Source organism: Chelonia mydas, chromosome 3 (assembly GCF_015237465.2).
Source record: "Chelonia mydas isolate rCheMyd1 chromosome 3, rCheMyd1.pri.v2, whole genome shotgun sequence".
NCBI lineage: Eukaryota > Metazoa > Chordata > Testudines > Cheloniidae > Chelonia > Chelonia mydas.
This window is the reverse complement of record NC_057851.1, coordinates 101,979,680-102,006,154: the sequence shown is the minus strand read 5'-3', so window position 1 is coordinate 102,006,154 and position 26,475 is coordinate 101,979,680. Positions and strand designations below refer to the sequence as shown.

At 41.6% G+C, this 26,475-nt stretch overlaps 1 protein-coding gene across 1 annotated transcript; it reads left to right on the top strand.

Moving 5' to 3' along the window:
* The first annotated feature begins 1,006 nt into the window (after window positions 1-1,006).
* On the top strand, window positions 1,007-23,515 carry LOC102937173 (p53 apoptosis effector related to PMP-22). Its single transcript, XM_007058072.4, has 3 exons — window positions 1,007-1,456; window positions 20,677-20,820; window positions 21,113-23,515. Exons 1-3 carry the CDS (start codon window positions 1,246-1,248, stop codon window positions 21,325-21,327), a joined length of 570 nt encoding a protein of 189 aa, XP_007058134.2. The 5' UTR covers window positions 1,007-1,245; the 3' UTR covers window positions 21,328-23,515.
* Window positions 23,516-26,475: the final 2,960 nt, after the last annotated feature.

The window sequence follows — 26,475 nt, the reverse complement described above, 5'->3', positions numbered from 1 at the left end:
GTTTGTACTGACTTTGCTAGTGCTATTTATGTAGCCTGTGTAAAACTAGGCAAATATCTAGATGAGTTGATGTACACCCTGGAATACCTCTGAGAACCTGCAGGGGTACAGGTACCCCTGGTTGAGAACTACTGAGTTATGGCATCTAGCCATGCATATGTATACCTTACTGGAGGCTGTATGGTGTTCAGTGATCACTCAGTGCTCAAGGTGCTTGCAGAAAATATTCTGTGTCCATTCCAACTGGTGCATAACACAACATCAGCTTCACAGCACCCTGCCCAGGCTCTTTCTTTGGGATGGTCAGCAGTTAAAGGCACAGTTCCCAATCCCAGAGGGGCCCAATTCTCCACTGCATTGTATAATCTTACTTCCGTGCAAAGTGGAAGCAAAGGCTATCACTAGTGCAAATGGAGTAATCTGTTTTAGTAGCATTTTACACTCGGGCAGTGGAGAATTAGCCGCAATTATTGTACTGTGCCTGCTGAGAATATTCATCGAGCATAGTCAAATCAAACCTGTTTTCTCCCCATAAAAACATGCACTGCTTCTCAATACTTCCAAGCCATGCCCTATTGTAACTGTCAAATTTCAGCTGTTGATTTTTGCCATAAGTCTTTCAAGAAAGAGTCAGAAATTTTCTTCACTGTCCTAACTTTGTAATGGCTGAGGAAACATGCTCAAAAGATTTCCCCTTGGAGTAGAGGCCCAGCATGGGACATTTTAGCCTTAAAGGGGAAAGTTTCAGATAACTTTGAGCATCTGACAAAAGAGCTTACAATGCAAATTGGTTTTTAGCTTTTAGTGTAATTGTGCTACCTGCACCCACTCTAGTGCAAAAGCACCTTGTTTAATCCAAGTTGCTCCTTAATGGGAAGTGACAGCCAGGAAAGGGTTAAAAGCCCAGGGCCAGGGAGTGTAATGGTGCCTGATGTGTTTACGAATCAGCAGAGAGGAAAGAGGAGCCAAGCAGATGAGACAGCCCAGCCCTGCAACTTCTGTGCAGCTCAAACAGGTTTCTGGTGCCACCGCTACAGCTCTTAGTCATTGGAATTTAGGTGGAGCTCCCTCCTTCGGTGTCTGTTCTGATTAAAAAGCTGCTCTCACTCACATACTCATACATATACACACACTCTTCAGGAGCCTTCATAAAACACTTTTGTCCCACACTGCTGAGTTAGTAGCAGAAAAAGCTCATCAGTTTGTGCACCTGGCCTCTAGAGAAGCCACTGACCATTCCACAAGATGGTGCAGTATGGCCTTGACTACACAAGGTGCAGATGGATCTTGCCTCTGATGTTAGGCATAGCGGTCATCTTTGGCCTTATTGCGCTGGCTGGCAGGGGCTGGCTGGAGTCGGAGACGGAGCCCTATCAGCATCAAGCCTCGTTATGGGAAAGCTGTACAATGTTCCCTGGTGCGCTCGAGTGGACGTGCACCTCCCTGATGAACTACGGTAAGTGACTGCAATGGGGGTGGCAGCCCCTAGTGAGTCTAGGTCACATGACTGAGCTTACCCCACTCAACTCACGTCTCATCAGTTTGATGGGAAAAAATAGGGCTCACTATTCCAATACATAGAGCACTTTTTGGAGAAAGAGTGGAACAAGGTTGATCTTTTGAGAGAAAAGAAAGAGGGATGATTGCTATTTTCATAGGGCTAGAGGGTATGTATGTTCATGGTACAAAGACACATATGGAAACAGTGCAGGGAACATTTGAACCATGGGAGATTAATTTATTTAGATATAACTACAATCTCTGCTTTCCAGAAGTGAATAATTATTGGAGGACAAGCCCATAAAGCAATAAATAGCAAGCTGTATGGGTAAACTTGGGGTTAACAAGATGGGATCAACCTTCAGTGGCAAGGAACTGTTGGGATGTAAAAAAAGAGCTGTGAAGCAGAGAGGTCCACAATAAATATCAGGTTGCAGAACGTGGCCTCTAAAATTATATCAGGGGGCACACCGCACCACTTGTGATGTAGTGATGAAACAAAACGCTGAAAGGAGAACTTGCTTTTTCTTTGACAAGGGTCTGAATTAAGGTTTTCATACTTGGAGGAGTTTTGATAAAAGTTTGGACTCTGATAAAGTGACTTAGATAATGTTAATTCAAGTCATAAGGGCCCTTTGGCTAGTAGCCTGATTCTCAACTGTTTTGCAGCTTGTATACTTATTTACACCTGTATAAAGTGTGTGTATAAACACTACCAAATCGGAATAGTAGCATGTTACACTCACCTTGTACGTATACATGTCTGTTCAGGGTGCACAGCAGTAGAGACACAGACCCTTAGCGTCCATTTGGTTCAGCCTTCCAAAACTGTCATGAAAATGTACCACCCATACACAAATTGTGCCTTCTGGCCATGCTCTGCATTGACTGATGGTAATGAAAAGATAATGGTGATTTATTCACTAGTCAGAAAGAAATTAGGGTTTGTTTGCGGGGGGGTGGGATTTGTGCTGGAAATGGCCCACCTTGATTATCATACACATTGTAAGGAGAGTGATCACCTTACATAAGCTATTACCAGCAGGAGAGTGGGGTGGGGGGAGAGAAAACCTTTTGTAGTGATAAACACCCATTTTTTCATGACTTGCGTGTATAAAAACAAACATCTTCTGTATTTTCCACAATATGCATCTGATGAAGTGAGCTGTAGCTCACGAAAGCTTATGCTCAAATAAATTGGTTAGTCTCTAAGGTGCCACAAGTACTCCTTTTCTTTTTGCGAATACAGACTAACACGGCTGTTACTCTGAAACAAGTTATTCACTGTGGGCTAGTGGAATTTTTCAAGCATGTTCACCATTTGCTCTATTTGGGGACTCTATTTCTACCCCGATGCCCTTTGGGTATCCCTCCCCTCCCCAATCCCACATGAATGTTATATTAATCAGTTCTACAATGGTATTCTTTCTCCCTAGGCACCAGGGATGTGATCCACAAAGGTACTTAGGCACCTAGCCCACAGATTCAGGAATCTATGTTCCTTTTTTCGGTACCGCTATAAGCCACAAAACTCTCACTGCTGCCTAATCCTGTAGGTGCCTAAATTCACTCGGCGCCCATGTTTTTTCCTCTGAATGTCTGCACTGCAGCCTCACTGTAGGTGAGCGGGTGCCTATCTCCTGCCTGAGCATGCGCACTTTGGCCGCACTGTAGGCGTCTGGATGCCTGTCTCTCAGAGTGATTCACAGAAGAACGTCAACAAGACGATTACAAGAAAGACAGGCAATCAGATGGCTAAGCTGTGTGCCTGATCTGGTAGGTGGCCTCTGATCACACCTGTCAGATCCAGCCCCTCAGGTGAGTTCACACAAAGCAGTTGGGGGAAAAGGAGGCAGTCCTCCCTAATAACCCTTTAGCTCAGTGGTTAAGGAACACACCTAGGATGTTTCTCCGCACCCCAGAGGGGGCAGAAGGGATTTGATTTGTCATCTCTTTCAGGTCAGTGGCCTAGTAGACACTAGGCTATGAAATATTCTGATGTGGGGCTCCCTCAGTCTCTCCGCTCATAGTTGTTCCACTTTAATTAAGCAAGTGAATAATTATTTATTAATTGGGCCAGTAAAAGATTTAGAATGACTCTACTATAGCCTAGTAGAGCACTTGCTGGAGAGATGGCCGAGCCTTATTCAAATCCCTTCTCCCCTTCAAGTGGAGGGGGGACTGAAACCAGGGACCTCCCACATCCTGGGTGAGTACCTATCCAGTAAGCTAAAGGTTGTAAGGCAGGTCCTACCCCAGCTAATTTGCTTTGAGCCTGGCCTGCATTTAGGCAGCTGAATGCCTATCTTCCCCCAGTTTGTGGATCACTAGCAGAGCTAGGTACCGCCCTGCAGCTGGACTTGGACACCTTTCTCCAAGAGAGGGGCACAGCTTAGCACACCCCTTTCTGGTTGGCATCTCCAGAGGCTAGTGTAGGCAGCTCCCTGCCTTTGTGGATCACAATCTAAGGTACTTATATTTCCTCATTCATTGTACAGAGAGCCCAGATGCCTCACTCCGGCTTTGTGGATTATGGTGCTGTTCCTGTGATTTTTGTAAGCACCTAAAAGTTCAGCGCAGCATTGCAATGCCTAAATTCCTTTGTGGATCTGGGCCCAAGTCCCTCACAGACAAAGGGTTGGAATTTAGGGTCCAGGCTGGCCCTGGGCTTTTCATGACGATCTTTCTTCCCTGCTTTTGTATTTTTCTCAGTCAAATGCATTGGGGTTCTATAGCACCTTCCAACCGAGGCTCTCAAGTCAATTTAAAAACATCTGTGAATTAATCCTCAAAACACAATAGGCAAATATGATCTCCTATTTATAGATGGGGAAACTGAGGCACAGAAAGGTGAATGCCCACATTTTAAAAAATGTTTACTAATTTTGAGTGTCCAACTTGACACTCCCATTGGCTTCATCTGTTGTTCTGCATGCTCAGTGCCTTTGAAAACTAGTCCATAGGTGCATCAAGTGGGGCACCCAAGTTTAATGGACACTTTTTAAAATTTGGGACTAAATGAATGGTCTAAGGTTGCACAGGAAGTCTTTGGCAAAATTTGGATACAGAATTCAGAATTCCTGGCTGCTCTTAATCTTGTGTTTTAATCACAAGCTCATGCTTCCGCCCTCTGTACTGGGACATGGTTTGGATCTGGAGAGAATGGGCAAACTGAGCCCTTTGGATTAGGTTAATGCCATATTTTATTGACCAGCTCTGAGCTGGAAATCAAAACTGCCTTCCACTGATCCTTTTTGGCTGGAGTGGGAATGCTAATTTTTGGCTCCATAGCCCTCTATCTGAATGCACCATGGTATGTTTCCTGTACCTGTAATAAACTCCTGTAATAAAATTTAAAAGTTGCCTTTGCTATTGGTGTAGACTGAAAACTAAAGGAAAAGGTGCACCTATGATCAGGTTTTTAATAAAAGACAAATTTTATTTGTGTGCTTCCTTTTATCTATACTAATATAAAAACGTTAAGGGGGACAAGTGTCCAATATCACAAACCATATCGCAAGTATGATTACATTTCCCCTTTTCATAAGCATGGAGACATGAAGAAAGACAATGTAGATAGAAGGGGGCAGAAGTGATTTGACATTTTTTGTGAGGAGTGAACTCCTTGTTTCTTCCCTATTCTCCTATTGGCTTGATTTCCAGTTTCTCTGCTCCACCCATAATTTACTGCAGGCCCAAAAGAGTCTTCTGAGAGTCCTGTGGAAGGTGGGTTGCTGCAGGGGGGTTGATCCCACTGATGTGATAGATGTGTATCCATCTGGGAGTCAGCTTCCTGCTGCAAGTGAAACTTATCAACATTAGTGGAATAGGTAGCAGCCGTGTTAGTCTGTATTCGCAAAAAGAAAAGGAGGACTAGTGGCACCTTAGAGACTAACCAATTTATATGAGCATAAGCTTTTGTGAGCTACAGCTCACTTCATCGGATGAAGGAATAGTAAATATATTTTACTCCTATGATAATTAGATTTAATTATAAAGACCATACATGTTATTCAATAAAATACACAAATTCAGATTAAATTCTTCACTAGCAAAACTTGGAATTTGAATCTGAGCAGTTTGACTTATCCTGTATAAACCTTCAGAGGCTGCACTAGAAAAATCAAACATCTTTGAACCTAATCAGACTGGGAAGGGATGAAATTTACAAAGTTTATAAACTTTGTGAAAAGTGAGAGTCTGAGGAGTTTATAAACTCTACTGCATCTTCAAGAGTTTCAAATATTTAAATTTAATTATCCAACCTTCTAAACATACTTTAAGACCGTAGGTTCCTTTTAGGACAATTTTTTTTTTTAATTTCTCAACTCTAGAGCAAGTCATTTGAGATAGGATAGTTAAAAGCATTGAACTTTTGTGTTATTTGTGCACATACTTATTTCTCAAATATATCTTGCTGAGATAACCTCAAATTTTGTAGGAAAAAAAATCTCCTTTTTTCTAAAGGCCACATATAAGAAGCATCAGGTGAAAGGTAGGTTGTTTTTATTCTCGAAGAAGATTAGCATGGCCAAAAAAGAAAGAGCTGCAATAAAATATCAAGGTTTGCTTTAGCGCCATAGTGGCAAACGACTTAGATAATATAAAGTTACTAAAAGGATAGTACACTTGAGCTTTGACAAAAGCCTGGGTGAAAGGATGACAACTACAATACTGACTGTGTCTATGTGGGAACTAGCTGGGCTTGCAAAGTTTTTTTTAAAGTGAACACATGCTTGCATCTGTACTTTGTGAAGCTGGCACAACACCTTTTTATTTTCCTGACCCTTGGCTATATGAGCTCTCCAGAACAAGGTATGCCTCTGAAAGCCTTAGCCAAAGCCTTTTAAATATTTAATGTATTATGCTGCAGGCTTTTGACATGTTTGAACGTGCTTGTTGCCTGTTGCTGGAAAATGATTGCTCCTGTTTTGCTAAGTTGAATGTGGTGCACAATAAGACGAAAGAATCTTTAATACATGCAATCTGTCTATTCTCTCATATCATGCCTGATCCTGCAGTCCTTTGGCCAGCAGAACTTCCATCAATTTCAATGAAAAATGCCATGCATAGGACAAATGCAGGTTTGAGTCCTTCAGATTTAGTGTGAAATGTTAGGCTTAATTGCAGATCTTGAAAAACCCACACAGTGCTTGTGCACATGCCAAGTGGAATTTCAATATTTGCAGTGACTTCCACATACCATCCAATATTATATTCTAGTCATTCTAGTCATTATACAGAGCAACCTTTGGCACGTGGCCCATCAGGAACTGCTGGCGGACCGCGAGACATTGTGTTTACGTTGACTGTCCGCAGGCATGGCCCCCCCGCAGCTCCCAGTGGCTGTGGATCACTGTTCCCTGCCAATGGGAGATGCGGGGAGCGGCGGCCAGCACATCACCTATCTCCTGCCTAAGCCCCAGAGAGATTCACAAATTAGGAGGCACAGATGTTAGACTGTGTAAGTCACGTGTGAAGCCCGAGTCTGTAGGCATACTCAAAGGTCACCTACCAGATTAGGTCCCTCAAGCATGGGGGTGGAGGGTGGCAAAAAATGACCTCTCTTATACCTTTAGCCAGGGGTGAAAGAAGGCTAGTACGGCGTACCGGTAGGAAGCCGCTACCGGCCCGTATGCAGTTGACGTTAAAGTGCTGTTGTGGCAGAGCATTAACATCATTGCCCCTTTTGTCGTTCCCCATGTCCCCCCCGGGCCACCGACTGGGAGCGGGGGGCAAAAGAGGCAGCTGCCCCAGTGCTGGCGATTTAAAAGGGCCCAGGAGTCCCAGCCGCCGCCGCCGCTACCCACCCCCAGCCCCGCCCCTTCCGCCCAAGGTGGAGAGAGTTATACACCATATTAGTAAGTGTTAATATTACTTTCACCCCTGCCTTTAGCCCAGTGGATCAGGTACTCATCCAGGATGTGGGAAACCACCAGTTCAAATCCCCCCTCCATGTCAAGGGGAGAAGGGATTTGAACAAGGACCTGTCATCTCTCAGGTGAGTGCCCTAATCACTAGGCTATGGAATACTTTGATGTGCCCCCCCAGTCTCTCCTATTGAACATATTCAACTTTAAACAATTGACTAATTACATATTAATTGGGCCCTTAAAAGAGTTAGAACAACTCTATAACCTGGTGTGTGGGGCACTCACCTGGAAGATGGCAAATCCTTTCGTCCTTTCAGGAGGAAGGGGAACTTGAACAGAAGGTCTCCCCAACCTGCATGAGTACCCCTAGGCTAATGGTTGTAAGGGAGGTCATCCATTCCCCTGGCCATTTTGTTTTAGGCTCTGTTTGCAACTAAGGTGGCCGAACCCATCTATCTTCACCCAGTTCACGGATCACCACGAGAGCTAAGTGCCTTTTTGCAGTCCAGACTTTGGTGCTTATCTCCAAAAGATTGGTGGGACTTTTCTCACTCCCCTCTGGTCGACATCTCCCATTGGCTAGCTCAGACAGCTCCCTGCCTACCATGCTGGCTTTGGGGATCACAGCCTAAGGTGCCTATCTCTCACCATTCATTGTATAGGGAGCCTAGGCTTTGGGGATTGCAATGTTGTTCCTGTGACTTTCTAGGTGCCTAAAAGTTGGGTGCCACCATGCCCAAAGTCACAATGCCTAAGTCCCTTTGTGAATCTGAGCCTTGGCAGATGTGTCTCTATCCCCCATCTCCTCATGGTGTGTGAGCAGCCAGAATCTGACCCCAAATTAACACACGAGAGACTTCATTTCTGCTTAGTTCAATAAATCACCATGAGCAGAACATTATAGGGCTTTTCATATTGCCAGACTGAGGGAACAGCCTTTTTCAGCACTGGGTGGGATGAGGGCCAGGTTTTCTATCTGTCAGTGGAGTACACTGAACACAGTATATATTGTGTACTACTTCGAAAACTGTAACGAAGAGCAACACATTTGAAACAGATAGTCTTGAGCCATAAAGTTATTATCCAGATCTGAATCTAAACTTTCCCTGCATTCCAGGATATTCATATATATGGCTTTGGTTCAAGCCAATCTCTGAATCTAGGTGTGACCATGTGGAGATACTGCTCCTTCAGTGACTCCATTGCCAACATACAAGTCCTGTTAATACCAGTTGAATGTTTGTATCAATAAGAACAAATGCTATTTGCAGCACAGAGGTCAATTTCAGTAGATGATGTATTTATATGAAACAACACAATGGGATAATTCAGCAGCTTTCTTTGTACAACATCTCTTTCTCTTGAGTAAGTTAGGGACTGTCTTCTTGTTACATGTTTGTACAATGCCTAGTATGATGATGCCCTGATCCATGACCCCTAAGTACTACAGTAATACAAATAATAATAATGTGTGCAAAATTCTCCACTTTCATCCTCCTTGCAAATCTCTCACACAATCTTTATTGAATTGTTCTGTTCTGGAGAGACAAGGTGGGTGAGCTAATATCTTTTATTAGATAAACTTCTGTTAGTGAGAGAGACAAGCTTTTGAACTACACAGAGCTCACCTTCCGGTCACTCTCCTATATCCTGGGACTGACCCCGCTACAGCAAGTGCATACATGTTCTAGTCTAGTTATTGACATGATCATTACCACAGTAGTAACTGGAAACCTACTAACATTCATGAATTAATCCTCTCAGTCCCTCTGTGAGGTAGGGTAGCATTAGTATCTCCATTTTATGGGGGATCTGTGGCAGAGTGATTGTGTCTTGCCCAGATTTACAGAGGAAGTCTGTGGTAGAGCTGGAAATGGAGCTCCCATCTGAGTCCCAGTCCACTTGCTTAACCACAAGACAATCCTTCCGCTCCTTATTTGCAGGGCAAATTGAAGATAAGAACTTCGTCCTGTCCATACTACAGCCAAAACCTGAAACAAACAGGTTCAATGTGGTTTTTTTAGGTAGTTTCAATTACAGAGTGGACAGGTTCTTAGCCACACACTACTTTCCAAATCATCTCTCAAAAAAGCATAACATTATTTAAGGTCAAGCCTTAATACAAAACATGCACAGAATTTACTATTCACACAGTAGCTAGACTTTTAAATGCTAGAAAAAATGGGCTCCTAGTTAAATGTAATAGCTACAATACTGAAAATGTTTCAGTGATATTGTTCTTAAGGAACTCTGATAAGAAGGGAAGAAAAGAACAGACATGACTTGATTTTCCTCTTGCTTACAGGAGTAACTCCACTGGAGTAAGTGAGAGGGGAATCAGGCCCGCAGCATGGCAGTTCATATTCCTCATTTGCAATTACTGACATACTTTTCTTTGTCATTTCACAGTTCACCCTTTTACACATTTATTGCAAGGTGCATTTCATAAGAACCTTTGCTAAATAAGTTATTGCCTTAGTTGGGTAACTAACTCTACAAAGAGCCCTCTCAGATGGCAACAAATACTCTTTATAATCAAATCGCTTCCCTAATAATTACAGCCAAATTGGCTAAAACAGTGCTGATGGTGTGAGATGCTGAGGGATCCCAGCTACCATATGAAAATAGAAGCAGCTGAGGACAAAGTGCTGAGATCCCAGCACTTTGCAGGCTCAGACAATGAACTCTCTTAAGCATGCACCATTCAGTTACTTTTCCTAACCTTTCACACAGGAGGTAACCGTGCTGAGGATTTATGAATGTGGGTAAAAACGGTACTGCATTGTGGATGAATGTGGATGTGGGTAAAAACGGTACTGCATTGTCGTTTTTCTTTAGCTGGGTCATCTCTTCAGAGAATCTGACAGGATGGAGTGATGATGATTCCTCCATAGTAAGTGCTGGATATAAGTCCCATTATAAGGTTGACTTCGAATAACTTTGGGAGGATAAACAAGCAAACAAGAAAATCTCTCAGGCTATGTCTACACTACAGATCCTACAGTGGCACAGCTGTGCTGCTGTAAGGTCTCCCGTGTAGCCGCTCAGTGCTGATGGGAGAGAGTGCTCCCATTGGCATAGCACTGTCCACATTGGTGCTTTTGTCGGTGAAACTTATGTCGGTCAGAGGGGTGTTTTTTCACACCCCTGACCGACCACAGTTATACTGACAGCAGTGCTAGTGTAGACATAGCCTCATGCTTTCACATTTTTCAGGGAAAATCTTGTTGACAGCTGGTATCTATTCTGAACAATTTTGAACAAGATTGTAGGAGAATATTATAGTGTTCCCAAGCTCCTCCTGGGAACTTTTGCAAAGTGTCTTTAGCAAGTTCTTGATCAGTCAAAAATCCCAATGGTTTCAAATTAGTCAGCTTTGATTGAGTAAGAACTGCAGGATTTAGCCCAATGATGCTAAAGGAAGAGAACTTAAACCACAGCTAGACGTTTAGTAGAGGAGGAATGACTTTACACTATCATGGTAAAGAAGGTCCAAGCTGATCTGGAAACTCCTATACCATTTAATGCACTGGATTTTAAATCAGTTTGAGGGGAGTTAGGAAGGTGTGTGTGTGGGAGGGGGTATGACTCTTTGAAGCGCTATACATGCTATATAGATGAAAGCATTAATATGTGCAGACATATATATGTGACACACATATGTGTTGCAAATAACATTTAATTTTGATCTAAGTGCTGCTTAATGATTACTGTAGAGCCAGATTCTGATGCCTTTACTGACACTGAATAGAGCCTTCCTCCACAAGCGATTCCACTGAAGTCTCTGGAGCTACCTGGAGAGGAAGCTGCTATCCAATAAGAGTAATAATAATTAGCTCTTATGCAGTGCTTTTCACCAATAGATTGCAAAGAAGGTCAGTATCATTATCCCCATTTTACAGTAGGAGAAACTGAGGCACAGAGCAGCAAAGTGACTTGCCCAAAGTCACCAACAGGCCAAAGACAGGAATAGAACTGTCAGCCTCCTGAAATCCAGTCCAGTGCTTTGTCCATGAGACCTTGATGCCTCTATATTGAATAAAAGTATCAGAATCTGTCCCTAAATATACAACTATAACATAGACTCTTTTTGTACTCCCCAATCACATGTTAACCACCCTATCAACAGCCAATACTAATGCATCAGCAAAAATTGTTAATATCACCCTCTTGTTCAGTCACAGGGAGAAGAAATGAGCAAACAGCATCACGTCTCTCCCTGTAGGCTTTTTTGTTTCTTGGGTGGGAAGGATTTGGTTTCTATCAGAAAGTTACTATCAGAAAGTTATTCACAGCCACTCCCTACCCAGGGAAACTCCTTCACTGCAATTAAGGCTAGCCACAGCAAGGTTTCTGAACACAGTTTGCTCATATTCTGCTGCAAACTATAGACTAAGAGTTATCTGATTAAAAATTCTTGTTTTTGGAAATGAGATGTAAATCCATTGTGCTTCAGCCAGATGTAAGAGTGTGAGCAAGCTTTGGGAAAAGGATACACTGCTATTTTGCTTAATAGTCATTGTTTGTAAGGCTGAGCTATAAAAGAAGATCCCTTTTAATCTGTAGGTTATTTTAATCAACTCATCTTTAATCCTTGACAAAGTCTTCTGTCCAAATAGTAGTAACAGCTAGAAAACAGACATAACATGCTACATTGGGATTAACTGATATGATTTACCTGGATTGGCTTATTAATATGTTACATATTTTTTACAAAAACCCCTAGTTAAAATTTAGCTCAAAATAGACTGAACGAGCAAACCATGTATCAAACCAAGCATCAAAACATGTAAAATTAAGGTCTGATCCTGAGGATGCCCACAATTCCTGTTGAAATTGGTGTGAACTGCGGGTACTTGGGCCCTCTCTCCTGATCAAGCCAATTGTGAAGCATTGGCATGCACATTAATTTTAATACCTAACTCACTCCTCTGCTGCACCCTTTGATGATTCTTCTACACCCCGTGTTGCTCCTTTCCTAGCACTAAGCATCAGGGAGGATCCCTCATTAGCACAAAGCTTTGTTGGACTCTCTTTTAAATCAAGCTCCTGCATGTCAAGTGTGTGTGCCGAGGAGTGTAGCTGAAACTGAACCACTCCCTCTAGATGGTGGAGGAACCCTTCCCTCCCGCCCTGACCAAACACAAAACGCTTCAAGTGGAAATGTTTCCTACACTGAACTTCTTCCCCCAAAAGGAGGAGGGTCTTCAGGCATGTCAAAACTGTGGACTCTGGATTTTTCAACAAATATGTTGATGAGTGTGTAGATGATGCTGTCTGGAAATAGAAAGATGATGAGAAGGTGAAGGTCTGTTTGCTTTTAATGAGAAAGAGTCTGTTTTGAGTTTGAGAAGCCTCTGATTACCAGCAGTTAGGCCATGTCTGCACTACCACTTATGTTGGCAAAACTTATGTTCCTCAGGGGTGTGAAAAAAACACCCCCCGAGCGACACAAGTTTAGGGGGGAGGGATAGCTCAGTGCTTTGAGCATTAGCCTGCTAAACCCAGGGTTGTGAGTTCAATCCTTGAGGGGGCCATTTAGGGATCTGGGGCAAAAATTGGGGATTGGTCCTGCTTTGAGCAGGGGGTTGAACTAGATGATCTCCTGAGGTCCGTTCCAACCCTGCGATTCTATGATTCTACAGTAACAGAAGCGCCAATGTGGACAGCGCTATGTTGGCTGTCTTGTCCCCTCACCTCATTGGGATAGTTAAGTGGTTGTCTCCGCCCCTCACTAGTTTGATGGCTTTGTTTACCTTATATGTAAACGTATTTCTGTTTTCTCTCCTTGCTCAGTTTACACTGAAGACACATTCAAGCTGGCAGAATCATACTCCTTGGTCTAGGGTGGGGTCCCTTAAGCCTTACCTGCCAAAAACATATTTCCAGCACATTTACAGTTCTTCATATATCCCCTGTACATACATCAAGAAACAATATTAATGACCAACATGTAACCAATTAGCATATGATACCTTACACCTGTTAGGTACAGATTATGGCAACAGTGAGTTGGAGTACGCTCAGCTGCTCAGGCCAGCTGAGACTCACTGCTAGATACCCTTGCCCTCTGGCACTGGGATGCTCTTAGAATCAAAGTATTATTCCATTTTCAATGCAGGTTTGGCATTTCATATCGTCTTCCATTTTTTTAAAATTAAAGCTACCCTTGTCTAACACAGCTGCGTCACTCACCACACTGTCACGCAGGGGCTGCAGAGGTTGTTGACTGAACAGCTCCGATGAAAATGATAATTTGATGATAATGTAAATAATTGCTGAGATGTATGAACAGCTGACAATAGATTTATTTTTCTTTTAAATGCTGGTTATGTTTTCAGCTTCAGGGCAGAAGGAATTAAAAGTTGAGGAATTGTGCTCTTATTAATCAGACAAGGAGATATATATCTGAGCTCTCCATGATTTCATCCTGATGAGCCAGGCCTAGGGTTCTTGGTAGTGCACATGAAGTGGAGTACCCATGCCACGAATAAACACAATGAGGGGATGGAATGGCGTGGATGGGAATACTTGTACACAATGTGGGCTAGTACACAAGAACCCAGAATCTTTGTTTTGTTTCGTATACGGCAATTAGGTTATGAGGTGTATTTTCAGTGTGTTGTGGCCCTTGTGTTATCAGAGAAAATTTGGAACAAACATGTAAAAAAAATTTCAGTGTGGGTTTCAAGGTTTTGAATATAAGACGTCACTGGGCAGACAATACCCCAAATTAAATTTGCATCCTTTTGTGTATAAAACAGCCCTTCAATTGTACGTAAAACTGGAATACATGAGGAGGTAAGTCAGGAAAATCAGAAAGCAACATTCCCAGTATCTCTGAATTCCTAATAAAAGTCTTAAACCTACATTTGACTGAAGACTTGCCTTATCAAAGAATACTCGGATTCCCAGTTACACCGTTGCTACAACATTTCCTTTGGATAGCCTAACCATTCACAAATCAAACAAATATAGCTGGAAGGACCATTCCTCACTCTGCTTTATATGAAAATAAAGATTTGGGTTCTCTTCTACTTGTCCTAATATAATATTATATTATATTTGGGTTCTCTTCCCTGTTTCCAAAGACAAAAACTTAAAAAAAAAAAGCCAGTTGTAATGAGATTTTAAGACTGGAAAGTATATAGTTTCCTGGCATTTAATAATTATCATACACATTCTTTGATTTGGTGGTAGAGAGATACAAGAAGAAAGAAGCAGACATGCCATTCAAATGATGATGATATCATTTTAGAATGCTGGTGTACATTGGAAAATGCCAATTCACCAAAACCAAAACTTTTTGCAGGAAAGGATCAGGTTAGACAAATTTCCCCTTTTGAAAAAAGTTTCAAAATGTTCAATTTCAAACTTTTCTAAATGAAAACTTTTTCATTTTTTGTTTGAAAATTCTTTTGTTTCAACATTTACATTACTTTATAGTAAAATATACATATATTGCATATATAAAATTCAAAATTGAAACAATGCATTTCAATCAACCCATTCCAAAAAATTTCTTGGATTTTCAGTTCATGACAAATCTGAGATTTTGACTTTTTGTTGTGATTTAGGATGGAAAAACTTTCAAAATTTTGGAAATTCTCACAGGACAGTAAAATCATTTCCTATCCATCTCTAGTATTTAGGGATTCTCTGGGATAAATTTCTTTTTTTTCCTCTGCCGACCACCTTTAAACATATAAAAAAAAATTACTCTGCAGTTCTCTCAGCTGCTTAATTGATCTCAGGCAAATAGGTGTGTGTTTTTATGGCCTTAGCTTGACATCCTGAAAGCTAAGTAAACTGCTGTTCTCTCTGGGTTTTGTTTAGTTTCAGTTTTAAATGGGCTGGACTAGAACCAGAGACCTCTCTGTCTCATGTATACTGAGTCTGTGTATATTTGTGAAAAACTGTTGACCTGATTGGATTCCACATTTCCATGAAATGCATTAACATTTGCCTTGGTGTTTTATACTTTACCCATGTGTTAAAGCAAAACACAAAAACACAGTGGACAGTGGATAACGTGAGAGACTTAGGACCAATTTCTTCCCTCATTTACACTAGTGCAACCTCATCATTTTCAACCCCACTAAATTGTGGTGTTACATGTAAGATGGATTTGGCCCAATGAGTTTTAAACTAGATTGAGCCTTTGCTCTGTGTCTTCTGCAAGTGACCCAGGGAGTCACAATTCTTTCTTTACTCCCTCCTTTTTCAGAGAGAAATAACTTTTGGCCCTCCTCCCATACTCTCCTTGCCTACCTGCTCATGACTCACCCCTCAGGCTCCAGCCACAATGCAGGAATCACGAATGTGGCCGTGCAGGGGGCCATGTGGTTTTACTGTCTGTTACTCCCCTGTGTTGTTACTTAAAATCAGATAGCAATTGCTACACTAGATCAGACGCATGGTCCATCTAATCCAGTATCCTGTCTCTGCCAGTGGCCAGTGCCAGGTGCCTCAGAAAAAGGTAAGAAACCCATAGTAGGAAAGTACAGGATATTTGGACCCCATATTAGGTACCCTCCTGCTCTCTAATAGGCAGGGATTGTCTTAAGGCCTTAAGCACAAGTTTTAATATCCCTTCTAAAATTGTTGTTATAATTAATTATTATAACCCTTGATATTCTTTATCCTAAATGTTCAATTCCTTTTTGAATCTTACTAAGTTCTTGACCCCAGTGACTTCCTGTGGCAGTGAATTAATCACACAGTTTGTGAACAAGTTTTTCCTCTTATCAATTTTGAATTTCCCACCTTTAAATTTCATTGTTCTTGTTATGAGAAAGAACAGAGAGAGAGAGAGAACAGAAGATCCTGATCTACCTTTTCTAAACCTTGCATCACTGTAATATACCTTTATCATGTTCCCTCTTGTTCATCTCCTTTCTGAGGAAAACATCCCAGTGTTTTCAATCTCTTTTCATAGGAGAATTTTTTCCATTCCCTCAGCCATTCTCGTTACTCTTTTTGGAAGCCCCGCCGGTTCTGCAATATCCTTTAACAGATGGGGTGGCCAGTGTTGCACAAAGCATTCCGAAGGACTTATATCAAGGCATTATTATCTTCTCTGTATTATTCTCCTGTTCATTCCTTATGCCCCCCTAGCGTATTAGTTTTTCTGACTGCAGCTGCATGTTGACCAGAGATCTTCACTAAACTGTTGACAATGACATCGAGGTCCCTGTCACAATCTGGCCCTGGGTTAATCTAAATCATCATCAGACTGGACCCGATTGAAACACAAAATTAGGATATATATCAAAATTGTTTATAGAATTAATTAACAAAAAGTCTGTTCTTAGACTAGATCTCTGATGTAGCATTCTGCAGCTTAGATTTAGTTTGAGCACAGCATCTTAAAGTCTTTACGTCTTCCAAACTGAATCTTTAAAACCTCGATTTAAAATTTTCCTCTGCTGCAGAAGATGGAGTCAGAAACCTGCAATGGTTATGTGACTAAGCGATGCATAAAATGTAATAATACTGCAGTGAGCATGTTTGTTCTTGCCGTATAGCCAACTCCCTTAAGGCAGGGAGTATGCCAGTCTCTCCCAGTGTGCCTTCATACAGAGTCATGGCATTTGCAATAGCTGGGAGAAAAAACTGGTTAGTGGCATGAAGAGGTGGGGAGCAGGGTGAATGAGAGAGTCTCACCCCCACCCCTCCCCGGCCAAATGGCAGGGGCCCCTCAGGGCACTTGGTTCAGCTGGCACTGGGGGTGGGAAGGGAGAAAAAGTTTTATAATGGGGGGAGGGGGGAATTAGTGAAATGTAATGAAAAGAAATGGAACATGGATCATAAAGTAATGGGAGATGGTCAAAACCTTCAATGAACTGTTGAGAGAAAGGGAGATAGACCAGAGGATTGGGTCAGAATTCCCCCCACCTATTTGTGCTATGCTTGTTCTGGAAGTTGAGTGAGGAGAATGGCTCCCTGCCACCTCCGCACTCTCCCAATCTCCAGCGTTGCTGGTGGGGTTTGGTTTGGCCCTCTATGCAAGTGAGAACGACTTAACAGCCCAAAGGGCCATTACACCATCTGGGGCTTGCTACAAGCAATGCAATGGCCACATCCCCCTCACTTGGCCATAAGCTGACAGACAAAACCTAAGCCTGATTTCCCCAATACTAATTTCCCCCTACTGTTACTCACACCTTCTTGTCAACTGTCTGTAATGGGACACTCCCATTACCACTTCAAAAGTTATTTTTCCTCCCTTGGTATCCTGCTGTTAATTGATTTATCTCGTTAGACTGACCTCACATTTGGTAAGGCAACCCCTATCCTTTCATGTATTTATACCTGCTCCTGTATTTTCCACTCCATGCATCTGATGAAGTGGGTTCTAGCCCACAAAAGTTTATGCCCAAATAAATTTGTTAGTCTCTCAGGTGCCACAAGGACTCTTCGTTGTTTTTGCTGATACAGACTAACACTGCTACCCCTCTGAAACCTATGCTGGGTGAGGGGACATAGAGTGGGCATATCCTAAGGTGTGTAAAGCTTGGTATGTATGCAGTGCAATCAAACATCCATGGTTGGCCCATGTCAGCTGACTAAGGCTCATGGGGTTCAGGCTAAGGGGCTGTTTTATAGTGATGTAGTCATTTGAGCTCGGGCTGGAGCCTGGGCTATGGGACCCTTCCCCCTTGTGGGGTCCTAGAGCCTGGGTTCCAGCCCACGCTCAAATGTCTACACCACAGTTAAACAGCCCCTTAGTCTGAGCCTCATGAGGCCAAGTCAGCAGAGATGGGCCAACCATGGGTGCTTAATGGCAGTAGACATTCCCTTAGGGATTCCCTCATGCTGGGGAGAATCCTTAGCTGCCTGGTTAAAACAGCTTTGCAGTCTTTTTACTGCTGCATTAGTTTTATTGCTGGTACAGTTCATGGTGTTGGGAGTTATTATATCACCTCAGAAATAGCTGCATTGATTGAGATTTTATATATGAAATTCAAAAGTTTGCATTAATGCAACCTTATGGATGTACATTTGATTGCCACTGGAATCATTGTTAACTCTGCACATCCTGTAGGTTATATGGCATACTCTAACAAAACATAATGTAGCACGATTTAAAAAGTAAAGCAGAAGTACTTGCTCTGAGAAACATAGACGAGGTAACAGTGCTATGGGAACTTCATCTTCTGCATATCCTTATACTGTGTGGTTCTTAAACTGCATCATCTTATAGTGTGTTAACAGGGTTACATGTAATTTATTTGCTTCCTTTAAGGAGAAAAAGAATGCAGCCCATATGAGCACAAGTCCATTTCATGTACTCTACTGCTGCTTTTAAGTAGTGTGAGCTTCTTTCATTTAGCCAATATTACAGATACATATTGTGACAGGGTCGGGCTAGATGGCTATAGGAGAGTAATAGAAGGCAGATATATTAGCCCCAGACTAAGTAGGTCCCTTTTTCCTGGGTAAGGTAACAGGGAAGGTTCCAGAACAATCAGGAACCTTCTGGAGACAATTAAGACAGGCTGATTAGAACACCTGCAGCCAATCAAGAAGCTGCTAGAATTAATTAAGGCAGGCTAATCAGGGCACCTGGGTTTTAAAATGGAGCTCACTTCAGTTTGTGGTGTGCGTGTGAGGAGCTGGGAGCAAGAGGCACTAGGAGCTGAGAGCAAGAACGTGGACTGTTTGAGGAATGAGGTGTACAAGCATTATCAGACACCAGGAGCAAGGTCCTGTGGTGAGGATAAAGAAGGTGTTGGGAGGAGGCCATGGGGAAGTAGCCCAGGGAGTTGTAGCAGTCGCACAGCTGTTCCAGGAGGCACTCTAGACAGCTGCATTCCACAGGGCCCTGGACTGGAACCCGGAGTAGAGGGCAGGCCCGGGTTCCCCCCAAATCCTCCCAACTCCTGGTCAGATACAGGAGGAGTCGACCTGGACTGTGAATTCAGAAAAACGGCCAAGCTGAGGGCTGCCGTGAAGCTCCAAGGCGAGCAAATCTGCCAATAAGCGCAAGACCCACCAAGGTAGAGCAGGAGCTTTGTCACAATATTAAAAAGTGAGCATGTAATAAAGTCATCGGTGTAGTATTTAACAGAACACCACAGGAAAGAAGAAAACAAAAACAAGATAACCAGAGAGTACATTTGGAACTTGCTATCCAATGGAACAAGGGAGCCAAGGATTGGCCTTGATTTTCCCTCCCCCAACCAAGGCTCATTGGGCCCAAAGATCATCTCATCACTCACATATTTCAAACACCTTGAGCTCTGGAGGTCTTAGTTTGTTCTGGAGTGCAAATCATAAGGGTGTGGGAGATCTGAATTCATCATGATGTCATGACTTCTAATGATCATTGATTGCACTTGTGTGGAGCTTTATAGACTTAGTGTGGGCTCAATTCCCAGTGAAAGTCAATGAGTCACTTAGGTTCTTTTGAAAATCTTACCACTAGAGCAAGAATCTTTGTACTGATCTGGGACATGTAGCTATAACTAAACATATGACATGATAGAGATTGAATTTAAGATCCAACTGGATCTTATGTGTGGTAGGACAAATCCTTGGGTCCTTACTCATCCAAACACCTATTAATTATAGTGAGAACTTACCTGAGTAAGAACCTATGGATTTGGCCACAGGTTATTTCTATAATCACCAATGTTGCTTACTGAAAGTGCAGCAGTCATCACTATGCTAAAAGACCTGGTGGATGAGCCAGAAGAACAGACGTACATGAAAGGTGCCCTCCACATGCAAATCTTAGGGTCATGATCTATCCGTGATTATTTGTGTCTGATGTATAGATTTGCCAAATAATGCCAAACTTTTATGTTCACATACCAGCATGGTCTGCTAATATAGACAATTTTTTAAAATGGAAGATTTTAAGTTGCCTTTGAGGAAGAGCCTCCTCTTCATTTGATGCCTATGCATAATACCCATTGGTGCCATGATAGACATATACAACAGAGCCATGACTGCCAGTTGCTGAACAAATGCCCTGTATTAGTGAAATAAGATAGTTATCTGGATATTCTTACATTTCTGCCTCAGTGCTTAATATTGAAATTTTGACATTCCTATAACATACTGTTCAAAATTAATGTTTGTTTAAACATCATACATTTTGCATTAACTCTCTGCTGGATCAGAACCATTTGGTACAGTCTAAACCAGTCAAAGGAGAGTAGGTGGCTGTGTTCTCTCCTTGTGAATTTACCCTCGTCTCACGTTTGTCTGAATGAAAACACTTCATTTTTAAGGCAGGCATGAATCTACCTTAATGCGTTGTTGCCTTCATAATATGTTTTCTTTCTGATTTCAGCCTGGGGGAGAGCTGCTGCTGCCACATTCCTTTTAGGCTATATCATTCTGGTCATTTGTTTTGCCCTGGCCATCATAGCATTCGCCATTGATACGCTTCGGTTCAACTTCATACGAGGAATCGGAGGCTTGCTCTTTGCTGCTGGTAAGACTGTGTATGAGGAAAAGGTTGCCTTTTAAAATGGTACCTGTTGTAAAATTGGTACTTGCCTTATTTGACTCTTCAAACAAAGGAGTCTATGCCCAGTTCTATAGACACTCGGCACTTGGAAACTTCAATTAAAATCAATGGAAAGTCCATCCAAATAGTAAATCCTCAAACCTCTAAAACAAAGGTGGATTCAGCTAGAGATAACATCAAGGCAAAAACTCTAATGGATACCAGTTTAATCACTCATTCTGACTTTTTGTTGTTATTGTCTTTTCTCTTTCTTCAGCTGCGTTCTCGGTCATGGCCCTGGTCATTTATCCAGTGAAGTTCACAAATGAAATTGACATGAGAGGAGTCAATATGTTCAGCTGGGCCTATGGCTTTGCTTGGACCACCACCATTATGGAAATAGGCCTGGCGTTCTTCTTCTGCTGCCTTCCGAATTACGAAGATGAGATCCTGGGCAACGTCAAGCCGACATATTTTTATACTTCCCCATAAATACTAGAAACAGGAGACGTGCCTTACTGTTGTTTTGATATTTAGATTCCAGAGATACATACAGACTATCTTATTTTTACAGAGTATTATGACCAGGAATTAGTAGAAAGGCTTGGAAACTTTTTTATGCAAGTAGAAATATAGTGTTGGAGTTTACAGAATAGAAGATCTAAATTGTTCTGAATTTTCCTCTTTGATATGGGTTTGTTAGGGTTAATTATTCTACCATTTTGTATTGCTCCATTACTTCCCACTAGTAGCGGTGTGGGATGGTTCTGGTATTGGTGCTTCAAGCATCTGTGTTTTTATTTAAGTTCAAACAAGCCTTTTAATTCCTCAGGGAATCAGTTATGGGGTCAGACAACACAAACCCTGGTTCCCTGAGGCAAAGCAGCTCAGGAAAACCCAGATACCATGATATGTGGGTTTATTTGTTTAGTTTAACCAGAAAACTGATATTTGGTTGCTTACAAAACCTGCCTACCCACTTTGTGCCACCATTGCCAATAATTCAGTCACCACTGCGTAACTTTGTTTCCTCTTTTATTCATAAAAAATATAGCACTTAGAGGCAGAGACGAGATAGAGAAAACTACTTCCTTGTTTTTAACAGGCCATTTTCATTTCTCTCAATGCTTCTGTTGCATAGTTTAGTTGCTAAATTGTCAAAGGTGAACCAGAAATAAGAAGAAAAATAAACGGTCTTCAAATACCACTAAACATAAACAAGTATTATCACTGTGTAGTGTGTGCTGCAATGCAAGAAGTCTTAAAAATTCTGGGTGAGATTCTGGGCTGCTACTTAGAGGAGCAGCACAGGATTAGCACACTGCGGGAGGGAGACAAAAGTGGCTTTAAGACACCCTTTCACCCTTCAGATTCTGGGCTGCTCTGAGGGCTGGAGAGACCCCTGCTGTAATGTAGAGAGTCCTGATGAACTGTTTAAGTTATGCCAGCCTCACCAGGTTGCCCTATGGGCAGCAGCACTGTCCAAACCTCCATAAACCCATGTGCTGTGGGTCCACCCATGACCCGCCTCCTCTGCTCCTAAACCCATCCTTGGCATGTCCCCTATGCCAACGCCTCAGGAGTCCTTGAAGGACAGCCTGCTTCTGTCTTCTTCAGTTCCTGCACCACTGGAATTCTTCCCTCACCAAATCTAGGGCTTTTAGATTTACACCATTCCAGCCCTTTTACCTGGTATCAAAGGGCCAGAGCTGGTATGGGAATCTCACCTCTATTTACCCCTATGGCCCTCATCCCTACAGTGTCCAATTGTCTCTATACTATTGAACTGATGGATTTTGAATTTAGAGTTATTAAACAAGTTAAAACAAAATCCCTTTCTTATTGGGCTCTTTCATTTAGTTCTATTACTTTCTGAGTGGAGGGGGAGAGAGAGAGAGAGTGTGTGTGTGATGTATATATAATATGCACACACACAAATACACTCTCACACAACCTCCCACCGTAGGACTTGTATAACAAGACAACCACATTTTATAAAACATTTTCAGATATATTTTGTATTCCACAACACTAAAAATATATTAAAAGTAAAGACGTTTGCTTGCTGTTTTCTGCGTTATATATCCTGGTTTTGTAATATTCCATCTTTTGCTTTAGGTGAAAAAATTATAGACCAAATCCTATTATCCTTATCAAACAACAACTCTCACTGAAGTCATTATATCATTTTCTAAGACGAATATTACCTTGTAATACATTTGCCTCTCTCTTTATATACTGCAGATGATGAAAACTGCCACACTGAGTATTCCACACGATAAAATATGAGATGCAGGAATGAAACCTGGTCTTCCTTGATAAAGGTCTTGGACAGTTAAAAAAAAAGTTAAGTTAAACAACCAGATTATTATATTGCACTAATTTTGCAGCAGTGTAACTCCATTTACTGCTCTGAAGTTACACCTAACTTAGACCAATAAAAGTGAGAGAAGAATTAGACCCAAAGCATATATATAAACCCTTGAGAATGGTTAGACAGAAGAGTTGTGTAATTAATTATGGTTCTTCCTGGCCAAAAAATTTAGAAAATATTTTGTATAAAAAAGTGACAGAGTGCAATTGATGCAGATGCAGTTTGTCTGTTTAGGAATAAGCTGTTGCAGATATTTTCATGATGCTAACCATACTTAATAAATGATGGCCATCTGTGTCTTGTTTCAAACATGGTGATTGTATTTAATTCTATTTAGGGATAGGAAGGAAAGCAAGAGATAAAATACTCAAAACTACATTCCGTTGCAGTAGAACTTTGAAGCAAGGAGGAGGGTGGGAAAGTAACTTGCAAATTTATAATTTAATATTAATGGGACTTCTATTATTCTTCATTTATATTCTGGTAGCACAATAATTCACGGCTGACATGCACAGGAAGACCCTGAACCTGCCCAGGAGAGCCTACAAATTATGAAGAGCTACAGCACATAATGATTAGGGTAGAGGGATACAATTATCTTATGTACAATGTTATATACTTTCTTATTAAATGCACCTCAACTGATGAGGTGAACACCACAGTTTGTTGACGAGAAGGAGAAGTATAGACAGAGGTAGTTTCAAGGCTAATATTTACAATGAAGGACAATGAATTTTGATGTTCACCAAACTATGAAGTTGAAATGGGACTGATCCTTTATTTCCACTCCCCAAAATTCAACAGACTTCTGATGAGCCAATCCATTTAAGGAGCACAGGCAGAATCTGGCCAATAATTTGTTCACTTTTAATAGTTTGTAGTTTTCGGGGTGCAAGGGGAGGTGCTCAAAACACAGGTGGCAGGGATACATTTCTCTCAAAGGAATTGTGTAAACGATCATGTGGGACTGAGGCCCTTGAAATCTGAACAGAGCCTTAGAATTTTGGCAAACAAGGTTTCATTGCCCATGGACTCTGGCTCTGGCCCCAGTATTCAACACTCTGGACTAATCAACTTGCAGATGTAAGAAGACTGAACAAGAGACGGCAAGAGTCAACAGGTCAGCAGTGATTGATTTTGCTTTTCATTGAATAAAGCATTCTAGGTACAGATTAACTTTACCTAGCTCAACATTCATCATCATTGCACTTGGCATTACATGCAAGCTGCAAGCACCTTGAAGCATATCCTGAATATTTCTCTCCTTTTACTGCAGCTTCTGTATACATTTCTTTTGAACGCTTGCTTTCATGTGTGCTGACACAGACTCCATTGGTTTCAGCACAGAAAAGAGAATCAGGAACTCCTGACTCCTTCTCTATAAAGAAAGAAAATATCACTTCATTACCTCGGACTATTGTGAGGATGATTTAGAAAACACCGAAACAGCATTCTTTAGGTGGTTAGTATTATTTTGTAGCTTCCTACAGCAATAATCCTCAGTGAATAATAACAGATGATACCTGCACAAACAATATATGAGAGAGAGTGTTTTTTATACTTTCACTAGCTATCACAAATGCTTTAAGAAACGAGGACATTTGATTTGCAACCCACAGAAAATCCTATAAATACAAATGATAAAGTAACTTGGAAGGAGGGTTTTTTTGCTACGTCAGCATTTCTATACACTGGCTATGTAACTAGTTCTGGGGAAGTTTGGGTCAACAGCCAGTGCAGCACATTCCCAAGTGAGAGTCTTACAGAGTTATATTGGCTATTTGAACTGTGCAAGAACTAGTTCAAAAGTGCTATTGAATAATCATTAAACTAATGACTGATAGTGCCCATTTCAAGAAAAGGCTATTTTTAAAACAAAGGGCAACAGAAGGGTTTGGTCTGGCCATTGAGAAGTTGAAAAATACCAGAGTGCCGCAGCAAATACTTTGGATAATTAATCCCCAGAAAATAAAGATCATCACAGACCCTTGGAAAGGATGCACAAGCTTTCTAAGCCCCATCGATGTGGGGAAAGGTGAGAGAAAGGAGAAAAAATGGTGGAAAGCCATGTATCCCAACCTTTGTTCTGTAGATCTTTTTGGTGCCTCCTCTTCCTCTGACACCCAGATTAGAGGAGCCAACCAGCTGGGAGCTACCCGGAATCCTAAAATGACAGACAAAACACAATTGTCTCTGGGAGAAAAATGTCTTGTAACGCAGTTGAATCCCTTGCATGAGGATCTTTTGGAAACAACAGGTAGGAAATTGAGGCAGACAGGAATGGCCAAAGAAAAATTGGTGGCATAGATTCCATTGCTACAAAAATAAAAACCCCATTGTTAGAAAAATCAGGCCTGAGCCAATCAACTTTAGGATGCTGGAATTTCCAATCAGAGGAGAAATTAAAAAGACATAGTGGAATGGGGGGAGTAAGGGGAGAAACAAAACATCTCTCAACTTCTGTCTCTCAATGTGAGGAGGACCTAGTTTCTAAATGAGGCTCTTACAGGGAAGGGGCAGTGAACCATGGTGGGCAGCACAGCAGAAGTCTCTGTATATCTCTTCAGGGACAGGGTGAGATTTTTAATGGCAGTGCAGAAAAGAGATCAAAAATAAACCGATGGTTACAAGCTTTTGCTATTTTCAGAACCTTAGTGCTGCTGTGACAACAAAGAAGGAAAGTAATGACCAGCATTCAAAAGATTTTGCTGCTGAAGTCATTCCTGCCCGTTCCCAGCAAGGATCCAAATAATTTACTGAGAAAAAGCTGCATGTGGATGGGAATGTATGTAGCTAATATCAAAGATCAAATTACAAAATGTGCTGAAAACAGGTAGTTCTTCAAATGGACTTTCAGGTAGAAACAAAAGCAAAAGAACTGAAGAGAACTACAAAACTTTCAACCTGTAACATAACAAAATACCTTCTAAATTAGTTTGTAACAGTTTCTAGTAGTTAGTAGAATTTGTGTAGCAAATTTGAGGTCTTGATCTTTTCAAATATTTGCAGAGGAAATGCCCCTTTCACTGCGTTTTCTTTGGGCATTTCCCATTTGCCCTCCAGAAGAAATAGTTTGCCTGATAAACCCTTAAAAATGTTTAAACTGAAGTAATCTTAAGGCTGTACTAAATCTGTGCATATTTCATTGTACAAACAGACACAATGGGTGAAATCTTGGCCCTGTTGAAGTCAAAGGCAAAACTTCCATTCTGTGGGGCCAGGATTTCTCACTATAAGCATAAAAACCTTTTAGGACTTGTGGCAAA

What these genes read in the sequence shown, in the direction of transcription:
- LOC102937173 (XM_007058072.4), top strand. Translation starts at nt 1,246, where the DNA reads ATGGTGCAGTATGGCCTTGACTACACAAGGTGCAGATGGATCTTGCCT. An exon ending in CACCTCCCTGATGAACTACG is followed by an intron (nt 1,457 to 20,676) that starts GTAAGTGACTGC and finishes TTCTGATTTCAG; the next exon opens with CCTGGGGGAGAGCTGCTGCT. An exon ending in AGGCTTGCTCTTTGCTGCTG is followed by an intron (nt 20,821 to 21,112) that starts GTAAGACTGTGT and finishes CTCTTTCTTCAG; the next exon opens with CTGCGTTCTCGGTCATGGCC.